Genomic DNA, 16,142 nt, shown 5'->3' with positions numbered 1-16,142 from the left:
GACAGCTCGGGTTTGAGACCTGAGCACCTGTGATGGGGTGAGCGTCCATTATTACCCAGCTACTGCCCACCTAGAGTTCAAAAGCATGCAAAATGCAGGGAAATAAATAGGTGGAAGGAAACAGTGTTCCATGCTCTTGGCAGATAGTCATGCTGGCCACATGACCATGGAAGTGTTTTCAGACAATGCTAGTTCCCTTGGCTAAAAAACAGAGATAAACACTGCCCCCTAGAGTCAGACAAAACAACTGGACAGGAAAAATCTTTACCTTTACCTTTTTATTCTATATTCATTAGTATTGTCTTTATGTTCTCTTTAAAATTGTCTAATAAAAATTTATATATAAAAAACAAGGAGGAAAATTCAGGTAGTCCTTGACTTACAATCACATTTGAACCCAAAATTTCTGTTGCTAAGTGAAACATTTGTTAAGTGATTTTTGCCCCAATTTAAGACCTTTCTTGCCACAGTTCTTAAGTGAATCACTGCAGTTGTTAAGGTAATCACATGGTTGTTAAATGAATATGGCTTGCCCACTGACTTTACTTGTCAGGTTTCAAAAACTGATCACATAATTCTGTGACACTGCAACTGTCATAAATATGAATCAGTTGACAAGTGCCTGAATTTTGATCATATGACCATGGGGATGCTGCAATGGCCGTAAGTGTGGAAAAACAGTCATAAGTCACTTTTTAAGTGCTGCTGTAACTTTGAACAGTCGCTAAATGAACTGTTGTAAATCAAGGACTACCTATACTTACAGGCCATAGATATTCCAGCAAGTTTTCTGACATAATAGTTTTTGAAGTATCCTGTCTTCAAATGAAGTCTGTCTTGTAGTGACTCACAAGACAAGTAAATAAGCAACAGTTTCATTTTATTATTATTTCTGGTCAGGGTGAAATCCATCCAAGGTTTCCCAAAAGGAATCAATAATTTTCTTAGCCTTCCACACAGCAGGAATGAGAAATACCAATCTTTCCAGATTTCTGTTCTTATGATGGGAAAAAGTTTAGTAGAGCATTCTGAAAAGAAAAGGAAAAAAAAAAAAGAATGGAAACATTTGAATGCAAAGGGTAGCAAAAATATTTAACCTGGCAGGAGAAAAGTCAACAAATGTTTCCCAAGCCATTTTTTGTTGCCTTTCTATTTCCACAGAGTTTCTGTTTTTTGTTCTATAACCTTTGCAGTTTCACCTCTGCAATTTTTCACAGCAGAAAAGTATCATCACATTTGGGGGACATTCTTATTGTTTAGGAAAATCTGCATCTGTGCTATCATTTAAATACTGCTTTATAGAATTAAGGAAAAAAGTTGGACATGAAATAGTTCAATAACACTTTTGCAATGCCTGACATGGCTCTTAATGTTGCCTGAGGTAAAATTTATCCTAATTTGTGGGTTGGCCAGCTGTAATTTTGAGGCTAGAAAAAGTGTAGCTCTTGTTTTTTTTACCCCATGACCAGCTGGCTGGCAGGCAGCAAACAGAGCTGTTATCTCCCTGCTATGGTAAGGAAAAAAGGAAAGGGAAAGGGAGGATGTTGACAAGTGGTAGATTAATTCAAGAGCATCACCAGTAAGATCTGTGTGCTTCTCATTCATGACCTATTCAGGGGAAGCAATAGGCACTGGGGGACGATGACACATATAAATGATTCATATTTGATGGGATAAGGTAGTTCTCAACATACAACCACAATTGAGAGCAGAATTTCCATTGCAAAGCAAGGTGGTTGTTAAGGGCCTGGTGGCTCAGCAGACTAAAAGCATTGTGATTAACACCAGCTGTCTGCAATTACTGTAAGTTCAAATCTCGCCAAGGCTCAAGGTTGACTCAGCCTTCCATCCTTTCTAAGGTAGGTAAAATGAGGACCCAGTTTGTGGGGGCAATAAGCTGACTTTGTATAAATATACAGAAGTATGAAGGCTATTGCTTAACGCATTGTAAGCTGCCCTGAGTCTCCGGAGAAGGGCGGCATATAAATCAAATTAAAAAAAAAAAAGTGAGTCACTGCAGTTGTAATGTGAATCAAGCAGTCATTCAGTGTATCTGGCCTCTCCCATTGACATTTGCAACTTTGGAAAGTTGCAAATGGCAATCCGATGACAATGGGATACTGCAACTAGTATAAATACATTGCCAAGCACCCAAATTTTGATCATGTGTCTGTGGGGATGCGGCAACGATCGTAAGTGCAAGGACTGGTCATAAGTCACTTTTTTCAGTGTTGTTGCAGCTTTGAGTAGTTGCAACAACGAATGGCTGTAAGTGGTGGACCCCCTGTATTGTATGGGAGGGAATAGGAACAATATTTATCTCAGAATCAAGACTGCACTGCATCTTCCAATGATGTTAGGTACATGTCCAAAGTCACATTTCAAAAAGATGGGAGCAAGATCAGGGGAAAAAATGAAATGTTGGATTGATGTCATTTATAATAACATGAGTTAAAAATGTTTGATATAATTATTTTTCAGACACATTTTCAATTTCACACTTTTCCCCATATCACATTCATAACAAAAGCTCAGTAGCAAATTTTGGTGGTATCCATATGAGGCTTTTGGGGGGGGGTGTCCTTGTGCAGCAAACTCTCTAGTGAAACAGGGGAAATGTAGGCTGTGAGTAGTATATCAATCTACTGCATAAACATTACATTAACAGTATCTTTAAAAATCTGTATTAACATTGTACCATTTGGAAGAAAATATGTTGCATCTTTTTACGGTTGAGTTTTGGATCAGTAACAAGGTAGTGATTTTTGTTTAAAAATCAAGCTATTTTTTTTTAAAATAAAAAGATGAATTCTAAAGTAAAATTAAATTATATGCCTATTTTCTATTTCTGCTTTCCTAAGTAGCTATAGAGTCACATGGACTCCCACAAAAAAATCTTACTATTAATTCCTACTTTTAGATAATTCGCCCAACTGGCTTTTGCTGTCTCAAGGACTAGAAACATTTCTTTAAAAGACAACTGGTAGTTTTTAGGATTCCGAGCCCAGCTGTGGTGTGGACAAACTGGCTTCATGGAACACAAATTCTTCAGGTAACGTTAATGTTCCTAAATTGTCTATATTCTTTTGAACTGGATGACACTTTCCACAAACACATCCATGTAGCTGCCTGGAGTCAGGTTTAATTCAAAGATACCTTTATCTTTAACTTGGGTTTAGCCTGACATGGCGTGTCTGCCCCCTGTTGGACTTCTTGGGAAGAAGCTGCCCCAAACAGTTTCAAAACAACATCCGCATGAACGGTGGTTTCTTCAAGTCATTCAACAGAGAATTAAAAAAATCACCCACACAAATGCAGCTGTTAAAAAGGAAGATCAGCTAAGAGGATTTGGTTCTTATGAGCACATGAGTCAGGTACACTAGCCAGATTGTGCATCATAGTTTAGTGAGCAAAGCACAATTCTTCGGTTCCCACAACACATTAAGGTAAAATGAATGAAAACAGCATTATGGCTTTGTTTAAGGTTGCCCTACTTTTTCTAATCAGGAGCTGAACTCTTCCAGGTCATGGGATCTTCTGGAGATGCTGTGGCTTTCCAGATATTGCTATATGATAATTCCTATTACTGAGAATTCATGCTAATTGGGGTTGATGGATCTTGAGGTCCAATGCTAAACAAGGCTGTGTTCTACAGCTGACCTAAGTCTACATTTTTAACAAAGTCTTCTCAAATCTTGGCTAGAAGAGAAACACTCAAAGGATCCTCAACCGTGCCACTCACCCAGCCTCCCTGCTGTTCGATCCAGAGAGCCAGCCGATCCCTTAAAAAGTTCATGGCCCAGTCCATCACATCCCTGAAGAAACTGGAGGCAGACTATGGGTGTAGAAAAGAAGAAAGACCAAACATTATTCAAAACAGAACCTAAAATGTGTAAGCTTTGGCGATCTTTTTTAGTCAAAATATTGAGGAGAGAGAAGGTGGGAAACAAGGGCTAGAAAAATCAGATTAGGAGTTTCTTGGCTATGAATTAAACCTACTTGTCAAAAATTCAACAGAATGTGTTCCAAGATTTGTAAATTCACTAGCTCATTCCAACCTGGTGATCAGTAAATTAGGACTTCTTAATTTGCAGTAACCATGGACATTTCAGACAAAGGAGGCAACTGTATGCATTTATTAATTCAGAAGTAAATCAAGTGTCAGATTTATTCTGAGATAAGTGTGCAAAGGGACATAATTTTTCCCAATCAGTTTCTAGGGATGTTAATCTGTGAAAAGACACATTGAGCTAAAGAAGAACAAATGCTCTTCTAGCCACTTAAAAAGAGAGAGGTCAACCATGTTTTAAATCTGCTTCTAACACTGAGTTGAGTGCATGACTTCTTTCTGAAAAAAATGCCACGGTCAATTCTGTGGTTGAAAAGCTAGGATGGCATGGCATGTGACTTAAAAGAAACAGAAGAATAATTACTTAATGATTTAGGGGCCTATTTCTTTTCTAAATAGGTGGGGGAAAAGTGAAGGATAAATGGGATGAGTGAAGACAGAGGCGAATTGGACCTGGAAGATTTGAAGAACACAATCGATAAGACAAAACAGGCAGGCACCTTAAATCTTGCAGAGCTTTCAAACATACAAAGTATCCCAGGCAAAACAAAAACAAAAAGACTCAAGTATCTTTTCTGTTTGTTTTTCCTTTAAAATAGGTATACAATGGCTTGAGCAGAATAACAGTCAATGTGAATAGGACAGTCAATGTGGATAGAAAGACTACCCTTTTCCCCGTATTCTTTCTTTTTAACTCTCCATTGGCTTGTTGATATAAAAGAAATATACAGAGTCATTTGGCATTACGTTGAAGGGAAAATGACATCTTGTGTGTCATCAAACATATCAAAACAGAAGGAGCTTTAAATATCATGACGGAAGCCTACAATTGCATCATTTGCATTGTGATGACTTACATGTCATCATTTTGACATCACGTCTAGTAATGAATGGATCCAAGTGTACAGAGCCGTCCCGTCTACCATTTTCTCTGGAAAACTAATGGTTCCTTCATTAAAAATTAGCCAGTAATCTGGATTTGGCTAGCACACCATGCCATGAATAAGGTGAACTAGCCAAAGCCAAACCATAGCTTTGGCTAGTTGTTTACATGGTAAACAACATATCTGACCAAGAGATAATAAGCAAAAACTATACTATGTCTTAGTGTGACATGCAAGTAAGATGAGAAGGACCCAATAAAGATTACCAATAAGGAGAGATGGACTACTTTAATTAACAGATGCTTCATCCTTATAAATCTTCTCTTTCAGGCAAGGGAGAATAATTTATGGCAAAAAGGCCTCATGTGTCTGTCAAGTTGCTTTTCTGTAGCACAGTGAGTTCCCCTCACCATGTCTGCTAAAAAGCTACATCAAACTTATCATTCTGGAGCAGGAAAAAAAAACCATAATGCTGTTTCCTTAAAATGAGCCCTTAAAATACAAAAATAACTTCCAATTTTCCTTTCTCCCAATCCTGCCACCTGCATCCATGTGATAAACCTCTCTCCCTTTGTGACATTCAGCTCACTTAAGAGTTTTAAGCAACTTTGCCTTACGCTGGCACTGTTTGTATGGGTCTTACTACAACTCCACTGATTTCAGCCGATATTCTTTTCTTCTCTACACTTTGAGGATGTTGAGATAACAAACATTATGCCTTCAGATTTCTACCTGTCTGCCAACTTCAAATGTAAAGTAGAAGAAGACAACGATCCGTCCCCAGTTGACTCCAGTAGCAAACATCTCCTCTGATACTTCAGCCAGACCGTGGAGTGGATTTTCACTGATTACGCTTTCTGCCATTCTGCAATGGGAAAAGGACATCTCAGAGAAGTACAGGAAGTCCTCAACTTACCACCACAATTGAGCCCAGAATTTATGTTGCTAAGTGAGAAATTTGTGAAGTGACTTTTGCCTCATTTTACGACTTTTCTTGCCACATTTGTTAAGTGAACCACTGCAGTTTTTAAATTACTAACACCTTTCACCAGAAGTAGCTGGTGCATCTTATATCAGAACTGGTAGACTGTCCACTATATTCCATACAATAGATTATTTTTTCTTCTTATTAGGAACTGTATCATCAAACAAAGGGATGCAGTGGCTCAGTGGCTAAGACGCTGAGCTTGTCAATCGAAAGGTCGGCAGTTCAGCAGTTCAAATCCCTAGTACCGCATAACAGCGTGAATTCCTGTTACTTGTTCCAGCTTCTGCCAATTTAGCATTTCGAAAGCACGTAAGAAATGCAAGTAAAAAAATAGGGATCACATTTGGTGGGAAGATAACAGCGTTCCGTGCGCCTTTGGTGTTTAGTCATGCTGGCCACATGACCACAGAGACATCTTTGGACAGTGCTGGCTCTTCGGCTTTGAAACGGAGATGAGCACCGTCACCTAGTCAGGAACGACTAACATATATGTGCGAGGGGAACCTTTACCTTTACCTTTATCATCAAACACAGCTGAAAATGCAGTCATGTAATAGACCGGATATTATTCATCTGTGTTAATAATCCAGAATATACTTTCTCAGGCAAGAGCTGTAACGAACATCATCTGAGGAACCATCTCACTCGAATAAGATTGGCTGTCCCACTCACTCCAGCAGAAGGATCCCGTTGGCCAAGGAATGTTGGCAGTCAGGGTCCAGAAAAACCTTTTGTGCTGTTACTCCTGTGGAACAATGTGTCCCTTGGGGTAAGATCTATCCCTAACCTCTTGGCCTTCCAAAAGGGCCTGAAAACCTGGCTCTGCCAATTGGTCTTGGAGCCCTGATGGCGGCATCCCACATTGGAAGTGGTTACTAGAATCATAGGGCTGGAAGGACCATAGAGATCTTTTCATCCAACACTCTGCCCAAAGCAGCAGTCCTTATTCCATCCCAAATGATTGCCCAATCTTTTCTTGAAAACCACCAGCGATGGTGGGAGTGATGGGAGTTCCCACAACTCTAGGAGGCAAGTTTTTTAATTAATTGTTCTCACTTTCAGGAAGTTTTTCTTTAGCTCCAGGTTGGATCACCCTCTGACTACCGTGTTTCCCCGAAAATAAGACCCTGTCTTATATTTTTTCGAACCTCAAAATAAGTACTTGGCCTTATTTTTAGGGGGGGGTCTTATTATTTGGGGCACATGGAGCTAGATGGGGATCCTCTTGCCGTCTTACCTGATTTCCAGCTCTGTGTGTAAATATTTTTGGGGAGGGCTTATTTTGGGGGGGGAGGCTTATTTTAATGCATGCGCTCAAACCCTGATTGGGCTTATTATCAGGGGATGTCTTATTTTCAGGGAAACAGGGTAGTTGCTTCTTATCTTGTCCTCAGGTGCTATGGAAAAGAAATCAACCCCCTTTTTCATTTGAGAGCCCATCATGTATTTGAAGACAGCTATCATGTTATCCCTAAACCTTCTCTCCGTTAGGCTAAACATACCTAGTTTGTTTAGCCATTTATTGTACGGTTTAACCCCCAGCCCCCTTATCATCTTTATTACTCTTCTTTATGATGCTCAGAGTCCCTCAGTAGTGACATGGAAGCATATAAATTTAATAAACAACAAACAAACAAACAAACAAATGCAACCAATCAGAGATCCATTGGAAATTGGCCTTCTTCCCAAAGGGGAAATCAAAGTGTCCCACAGATGTGGGCTGGATCCAATTGGTTTTCTATCCCTACCTGGTGATATCTGCATTACTTCTGAGTTCCTGTAATATGCGGAACATGTGCTCTTGCAATGAATACACCTGGGCAGCATCTGGCTCATCTCCCCCATTTGCTTGTTCCCCTGGCAAGCGGTCTCTGCCAAACTGCTCCAAGGGGGCCGGGTGGGGAGAGCAAGCTGCCAATCGCTGCCAGAGAGTCTTGATGAATCTGCCAGAGAAAAAGGCATGAATAGATGTGGCGTTTGAGCCTGACACTTGAAGAAGGTGGAGTTAGCACTTTCCTAAGCATACCATCACTGGGTTCTGGATGGGAGATTCAACGTCACGGGCAGAGATGCTAAAAAGGAACAGTGAAAAGACTCCTTAAAAACCACAGAGCAGCCTTACTGACAAAGTGATGCTCCTGAATGAGTTCATTTGATTTTTTTTTTAATCTTCCCTTTATTACTTTATAAGTGACTCAAGGTGGTGAAGATACACAAGACTTCTTCCTTCTCTTTTCCCCACAACAACAACCCTGTGAGGACAGTTCTCTGAAACATTCCCTCCCCATCAACTTGCCCTGCAGCTGGACCTTCTGGGAGGCCCAAATTCAGCACATCTGGACTCTGCTCTATTCAATTAACAGAGAAAGCTTGGAGAGCATTCATTTATGCTCAAAATGTACTCATCATATCACTTGTAGGGTCATATGGGAGCTGCTTGAGTTGGTTATGAGATGGGCGGCTATATAAACATTATAAACAAACAAACAAATAAATAAATAAATTCTTGCCTACCCCCACAGCAAGGCTTTCCCAATTCGAAGGATGCATGAGATGCTGTCAGAAAGTCCTTGGGAGAAAGAGAGAAAAGATTTCAGTTGTTTACTTTCCATTTGCATCGGATCGATCTCTAATTCATTCTCCTGCAAACTTGCTAAATCAGCTTTCGGTTTTCTGAGAATTTAAGGAAAATAGACAGCAAGTTCCCTCTGGGGAAGACTTCTTCCTAGGCTGGTGAATCAGACCACCCATATTAAGAAATATCTTATTGGGGAAGAGATGGGTTGGGCTCACCCAGTAGGGAAATATAAAATTTGTTATTACCGGTTCTGTGGGCGTGGCTTGGTGGGGGGAATGTGGTTGGGTGGCCGTGGCAAACTTTTTTTTTACTTTTAAAAGCATTTTTTCTACAACCTCTTCAGCCAAAGAGGTCGTTAAAAAAAATGCTTTTAAAAGCCTCTGACGATCAGGCAATTCAGCTGGGATCGTCAGAGCCTTTTAAAAGAATTTTTTCTACAGCCTCTTTGGCCGAAGAAGTTGTAGAAAAAATGCTTTTAAAAGGCTCTGACGATCCCAGCTGAGCCGCACAGAGGCTTTTTTTTTTTTTTTTTTACTTTTAAAAGCATTTTTTCGGCTAAAGAGGTTATAGAAAAAATGCTTTTAAAAGTAAAAAAAAAAGCTTCTGATGATCGTGCAGCTCAGCTGGGCATGGTGGGGGGGGAAGGGATTTTTGCTACCGGTTCTCCGAACCACTTGCCGCCATCGCTACTGGATCAGGCGATCCGGTCCGAACCGGGAGCATTTTACCCCTGGGCTCATCCATCAAGACTAAGTCAGCCTCAGATTCCCTTTTGTGGCCCCTGGAGGCTCTTCTGATCATGAACATAGAAAATCTATGGCATGATTTCTTGTCATTCAGGTGAGAAACAGATGCAGAACTTCAGGATAAGTCCTGCAATAAATATACCGTATCATCATTTAAAAACAACAAAGAAAATTCCTTGGGAAAAGTAACCACTGCATCTACTCCACTATGCCTTACTCAAAAGCTAGGAACAGTTCCTTGTCTACTAGAAGGTAGAGGCTCATCCCAGATTAACCCATAAAATGGATGATTTATTGGCTTGGCATGTTGTAGGAACTCAGTCATAATAGAGCAAGCTATCCATAATTCAGTCTCATGCGCAAATGCAGCTTATAAAACTAATGTTTTAATATACAGTATATGTCATAGTTATTCTTTTGAATAATATCTTATTTAGAGTAAGCTAAAAATTAAAACAGGTAGCTGCAGACTCCAGTGTTTTGCCTCTCATTGGCAATGTTAGTGAAAAGCAGGAACAAATATTCCTTTGGGCAAAGTTCTATCCATATATGATGGCAGATTGGCTCTTTTTCATATTTTTCTAAGTGTGTCTATATATGAAAACAACAAACACACATAAGGTTAACACTTAGGAAAGGAATTTAGTATATACAGGTAGTCCTTGACTTAAGATCACAAAATTCTGGGACCAGAATTTCTATTGCTAAGCAAGGCAGATGTTAAGTGACTCATGCTCAATTTTATGATCTTTTTGCCATAGTTGTTAAGTGAATCACTGCAGTTAAGTCCAGTTAAGTTGTTAAGTGAATCCACCTTCTCCCATTGATTTTGTGTATCAGAATCTGGCTGGGAAAGTTAGAATCATAGAATCATAGAGCTGGAAGGGACTTCGGAGGTCTTCTAGTCTAACCCTAGGAGTGTTATACCATCCCAGTCAAATGATTGTCCAATCTGTTTTTGAAAATAGCAACGCTAAAGGTGATCACACAACCCTGGGATGCTGTAACCATCATAAATAGATGTTGATTGCCAAGTGCCCAAATTTTGATTGCGTGACAGTGGGGATGCTGCAATGGTCAAAAGTGCGAGCACCGGTGGCAAGTCACTTTTTTCAGTGCTGTTCTAATTTTGAATGGTCATAAATATATGGTTGTAAATTGAGGACTCCCTGCAGAATAGCTGGAAATCCTGTCACTTGTGCCCTGACATCCCTGAACAATCTCAAGCTTCCGTTGCACCAGAAGCAGGGAAAAACGTTTCACAGATGCAGAGATCTGTCTCTTAAGAGAAACTTCCCAAATACTAATTTGATTGGGCATAGCTGGTTACATGAACATAGCAATTTAAGCTGTCTTAGTCCAAATTCAGGGGTTAGCTGTTGTATGGATTCAGCCAAGAAATTATTTAGTCCCTATTTTAAGGAACTACAAGGGCATTTGAACTGCTTGATTAAAGAACCTGCGTAAGGAGTCTTCTCTCTTTAAATAATGTATGGATTACACATTTAACTTGCTGAACTGTTCACATACCTTGTTTAAAATACAGGTAGTCCTCAACTTACGACCACAATTGCACCCAGAATTTCTGTTTTAAGTGACACATTTGTTAAGTGAGGTTTGCCCCAATTTATGACCTTTCCACAGTTGTTAAGTGAATCACTGCAGTTAAGTTAGTAACATGGTTGTGGAGTGAATCTGGCCTCCCCGTTGATTTTGCTTGTCAAAAAGTTGCAAAAGGTGATCGCATGATCTCAGGACAGAGCAATGGTCATGATCCAGTTGCCAATCATCTGAATTTTGATCACATGATTTTATTTTTATTTATTTTATTTATTTATTTTGTCAAGCATATATAAGATAACAGGCAAAAATATAAGCATAATTTGAATACATTGAAAAGAGTAAGTAAAAAGCAATATTAGGACAGGGACAGTAGGCACGCTGGTGCACTTATGCACGCCCCTTACAGACCTCTTAGGAATGGGGTGAGGTCAACAGGAGACAGTCTAAGGTTAAAGTTTTGGGGGTTAAAGTCATGGGGAGGCTTCAAATGTCATAAGTGTGAAAAAGGGTCATAACAGTCACTTTTTTTTCCAGTGTTGTTGTAACTTTTAACGGTCACTAAATGAACTGTTGTAAGTTGAGGTCTACCTGTACATCTTGTTTTAGAAGCTTGTTCCATTCCCCCGTGGAATCCTATAGCCCGGGATTATGCATACTCGCTGTACACGCTGACCGTGGTTTCTCGATGCGTAGATCCCTGGTTAAATTAACTATTTTTCTCAATTTATCCGAGTGCAGCACCGTAAACTCTGAAGCAGCGGCATGGACCGCCTATGCTCGAACCCGCCTCTGCCTGTACCGAGGGGTGAGGCTGGCTGAAACAGCCCCGGAATCCGAAACTTCAAGTCCTTCCTTCACTCCCTCCCATTCTCCGCTGGGGGCATAAATCAGCCGCTCTTTTGCACAACTTTCTTACTCGATTCCCCGGGAATTGCAACTGAGGCCATCGGCCGGTTCCTCCCGCTTCCCTCAGCAGCCATGTCGAAATCCAGACGATGACGATCGGCCCCCTTTGCAGAGTAACTTCCTCTGCCGGTGAAAATGAAAGAGGGAGCCAACTAAAGGCGTTCCTGAGGGGATTTCCACTCCATTCCCGAAATGTGGAAGAATTGCAAAAAGTCGGGTGCAGTTCTTAACCTAAGTGCACTCTTGCACTTAACTTCTGAGGAGGCACGAAGTCTGCACCATGAACCTTGGATCACACGTTGCTTAACCCATCATAGGCTTAATCGTGGTTTGTGTATGCTACAGTTGTCATTAAGTGCCCTCCAAAATCCACAATGAGAAAGGGGTACTTTATGGCAGGGGTCTCCAACCTTGGCAACTTTTAAGACTTGTGGACTTCAACTCCCAGAATTCCTCAACCAGCAAAGTTGCCAAAGTTGGAGACCCCTGCTTTATGGCAATGCTTCTCAAGCTTGGCAATTTTAAGAGGTGTGGACTACGACTCCCATAATTCCTCTCCTGGCTGAGGAATTCTGGGAGTTGAAGTCCCCTCCTTTTCAAGTTGCTGAGATTGAGATACACTCCTTTATGGCAAACTGAAGTTTGTGAACTCGGACCAAGAACAATTCTATGCACCAGTTCTAATTGTAATATATCGTTAATGGGCATTCTTAACATGCCCAAATAGAATGCCCACTATTTTCCCCACTTATGCTAGATACAGTTGTGTATGAGGCCAGACATGGGTGACTGAAGACAGGTGGGTTTGACTGATATCAGCAAAGTTTGGAAGACATTATCAAGCAGGGAGCTGTTGAATATTTAGAAAAGAAAGTGTTTTAAAGCTGTATAAAGGAATTTCATAGGTTTGTTGAAGTAAATGTAAAGAGGATCCTTTTTTATCATCTACGATGAATTTGTGGCAAAGCAAAGAAACATTGGAACCAGATCTTTATTTTAATTCAGAGGATTCTTAATATAAAACTGAAACCAGATGTCTTTCTTTCAGGTTTGTTGGATAAAAAACTTGAAAGAAAATTTGGAATTTTGTTACTATATATGTAGACAGCTGCAATAATGTTATATGCGCAAAGATGGATAGACACATCGACTCCTGCATGGAAGAATGGATGGTAAAGGCAATAGAGTTGGCGAAGATGGCAAAACTGTTTAATTAAAGAGAAGAATTTATCTATTCGAAACTACTTCTGAACTCCAAATTTGGGGGGCGGGGAATGAAAAATTGACTTTAAGTTTGTATTGGATTTCACTTTGTTACAGAAATGGTTTTAATTAAGCAGAAATTAGAAGCAAACAGTTGAAGTTATAATTTTTCCTGTAAATGTACTCTATCGCTCTGAAAAAAGTTAGAAGTCACTGTTTTCATAAAAATTAGAAAATAATGCATTGTCTGATAATGTATACTGTAAAGCAAATGAACCCAATGCTCTTTTTTGCTAAAATGGTCATAAAACACTTTTTTCAGTGCTGTTGTAACTTTGAATGGTCATTAAATGAACTATTGAAAATCGAGGACTACCTGTACACTCTACCTTGATTTCTTGATGCTCTGGTAGAAAAAAATAGCTGTGTTATTCTACAATTAGATGGATACTGTATAGAGTTGGTTAACAATTGTACTCAACAATCCATTAATGGCTCTGTCAAATTGATGATTAATCATTGAGTGGAGTACTTTCTTGCTAGATCTATGTTGTGCAAAATAATTATAAATAATCTGGCTGAGGAATTAGAAAATAGTTATCAAATCTGTGGGCTAATGGCTACTGCCTGAAAAACAGGTGGCAGCTCCAGTTGGGGAACATTTCCTCAGCTCCAGATGATGCATGGTATGGTCCTTTCTAAACCTGGTAGGTGGGCTAGATGATCTCTAGACTTGTCTACTGCAATACATTCCACAAAACTCTTTTAACAGTGTGTGCAGGTAGGAAGAAAAGTTTCCAACTTCATCTCCTTGAATACAGGTTCTTCACAGGTCTGTGTCTTGAGTTTGCTACTATTCACCTTGATGACCCACGACAGCTGTGTCAAATCGGCTACAAATCATATTGTGAAGTACGTGGATGACACAGCAGTGATGGGTCTTATCCGGGACGACAATGAAGATGCTTATAAGGAAGAGGTGAATGATCTGGTGGACTGGTGTAATAAAAGTAACCTGATTCTAAATGTTTTAATAAAACAAAGGAGATCATTGTAGATTTTACAAAGAGCTGGCATAGTCATATTCCACTCAGTATCAAAGATGCAGATTGAGAGGTGGCCAACATATTAAGTATCTGGGGGTACAGATAACTAACAATCTGAACTGGTCTCTCCACATGTCATCCTTAGTGAAGTGTGCAAAGATCTGCATTTCCTGCGTTGGATGAAGAGAGCACATCTTTCTCCTTCGGTCGTGGCCACATTTTACAGAGGCATGATTGAAACTGCATCACTGTTTGGTTTGGTGGCAGCAGTGCCTCAGATAGAAAGTCCAAACAGAGAGTGGTAAGGACAGCCAAGATGATTATAGGAAGCTTGTTTCCTGTCATTTAAGATACTGCTGATAAGCGCTGTGTCTATCAAAGCATGGTTAGAGACTCCACACACCCAATTCATGGCTTGTTTCTGTTGCTCCCCTTTGGGAGGAGGTTTTGAAATATTCCTAGCAGGACTACCATTCTGTAACAGCTTTATTCCCTATGCCATCCATATTGTAAACTTGCAAGATTCATTTTTCTCACCATGTACATATATATACATACATATGTATATGTACATGGCGTATACATGTATATTTGTATACATGTATGCACCATGTACAAATATACATGTATATTTGTATATACACATGGTGTATACATGTATATTTCTCACCATGTACATATACATACGAACTAGACTGTGTTGTTTCTGTGTCAAAAGCTTTTATGAAGTGTGATTTTAACAATACCGCTGTCACTAGTGAAGGGGTATCAAGACGAACGAATTATTATGGATTTTATGATGTATTATTTTTTTGAATTTTTATTTTGTGAGTTGCTGGGAGTTTTTGGGAGGCCAGCATTATATATACCTAAACACTTAAACAAATGCAGGCAATCCTCAACTTACAATCATTTGTTTAGTGACCACTTGAAGTTACAATGTATTTATGACGGTTACAGTATCCTAGGTCATGTAATCTTTTGCAACTTTTCCAGCCGGCTTCCAAGCCAATTCAAATCTGGCTCAGGGGAAGCCAGATTTGCTTAACAACCATGATTCACTTAACAGCAATGATTCATTTAACTGTGGCAAAAAAGTTGTAAAATTGGATGCAACTCGCTTAACCTCCTTGTTTAGCAATGGCAATTCTGGTCTCAGTTATGGTCATATGTTGAGGACTACTGTATAGTGTATGTCCAGGAACTGTGATTAGCTAACCATGTTTTACAGCTTAGTGCAGTGTTTCTCAACCTCAGCCACTTTTAAGATGGAATAGAATAGAGAATAGAAAAGAATAACAGTTGGAAGGGACCTTAAAGGTCTTCTAGTCCAATCCTCTGCTTAGGCAGGAAACCCTATACCATTTCAGACAAAAATGGTTGTCCAACATCTTCTTAAAAACTCCCAGTGTTGGAGCATTCATAACTTCTGGAGGCTAGTTGTTCCACTGATTGTTCTGTCAGGAAATTTCTCCTTAGTTCTAGGTTGCTTCTCTCCTTGATTAGTTTCCATCCATTGCTTCTCAACCTGCCTTCACATGCTTTGGAGAATAACTTGACTCCCTCTTCTTTGTGGAAACCCGAGATATTAGAACACTGCTACCACGTCACCCTTAGTCCTTCTTTTCATTAAATTAGACATACACAATTCCAGCAACCATTCTTTATATGTTTTAGCCTCCAGTCCCTTAATCATCTTTGTTGCTCTTCTCTGCCCTCTTTCTAGAGTCTCCACATCTTTTTTACATCGTGGCAACCAAAACTGGATGCAGTATTCTTTTCTATTTTCTATTCCAAGTGTGGTCTTACCAAGGTGTTATAAAGTGGTATTTATATATTTCAATTCCCAAAATCCCCCAGTCAGCAGTGCTTTACTGAATACACCAATATTGGATGTGTAGCCTCTCTTGGTGAACATAAGGAAGGTATGGATGAGACTCACTGGGTATTTCTTCCAACTAGCTTTGCAACAATAGACCTAGAGACGTACAGTATAACTAAGTTTTTAGTCCTAAAAAACTGACGTACATGATGTGCTGAACAACATTTACATCACTGAAGACACAAAAATCACATTTTCTGAAATCTACTGAAGTGATGTTATCAGTTGTAGTTTCTTAGGCCATCATTTCTATACAGACAACTCTGGAACATGCATG

At 39.7% G+C, this 16,142-nt stretch overlaps 1 protein-coding gene across 2 annotated transcripts; it reads right to left on the bottom strand.

Moving 5' to 3' along the window:
• Positions 1 to 863: 863 nt before the first annotated feature.
• LOC117669123 (apoptosis regulator BAX-like) lies at positions 864 to 12,242 on the bottom strand. Of its 2 annotated transcripts, none has more exons than XM_034423301.3 (6): positions 11,417 to 12,242; positions 8,456 to 8,510; positions 7,690 to 7,884; positions 5,686 to 5,818; positions 3,743 to 3,835; positions 864 to 1,028 (listed from the first exon to the last, which is right to left on the bottom strand). In XM_034423301.3, exons 1-6 carry the CDS (start codon positions 11,445 to 11,447, stop codon positions 999 to 1,001), a joined length of 537 nt encoding a protein of 178 aa, XP_034279192.1. In that variant the 5' UTR covers positions 11,448 to 12,242; the 3' UTR covers positions 864 to 998. The 2 variants fall into 2 exon arrangements, with proteins under 2 accessions (XP_034279192.1, XP_034279191.1); XM_034423300.3 differs by having other exon boundaries at positions 11,745 to 12,121.
• Positions 12,243 to 16,142: the final 3,900 nt, after the last annotated feature.

Source organism: Pantherophis guttatus, chromosome 4, assembly GCF_059756535.1.
Source record: "Pantherophis guttatus breed Tessera chromosome 4, ASM5975653v1, whole genome shotgun sequence".
Lineage (NCBI taxonomy): Eukaryota > Metazoa > Chordata > Lepidosauria > Squamata > Colubridae > Pantherophis > Pantherophis guttatus.
Note: the sequence above shows the minus strand (reverse complement) of the source record. Positions and strands in the feature narration are given on the sequence as shown.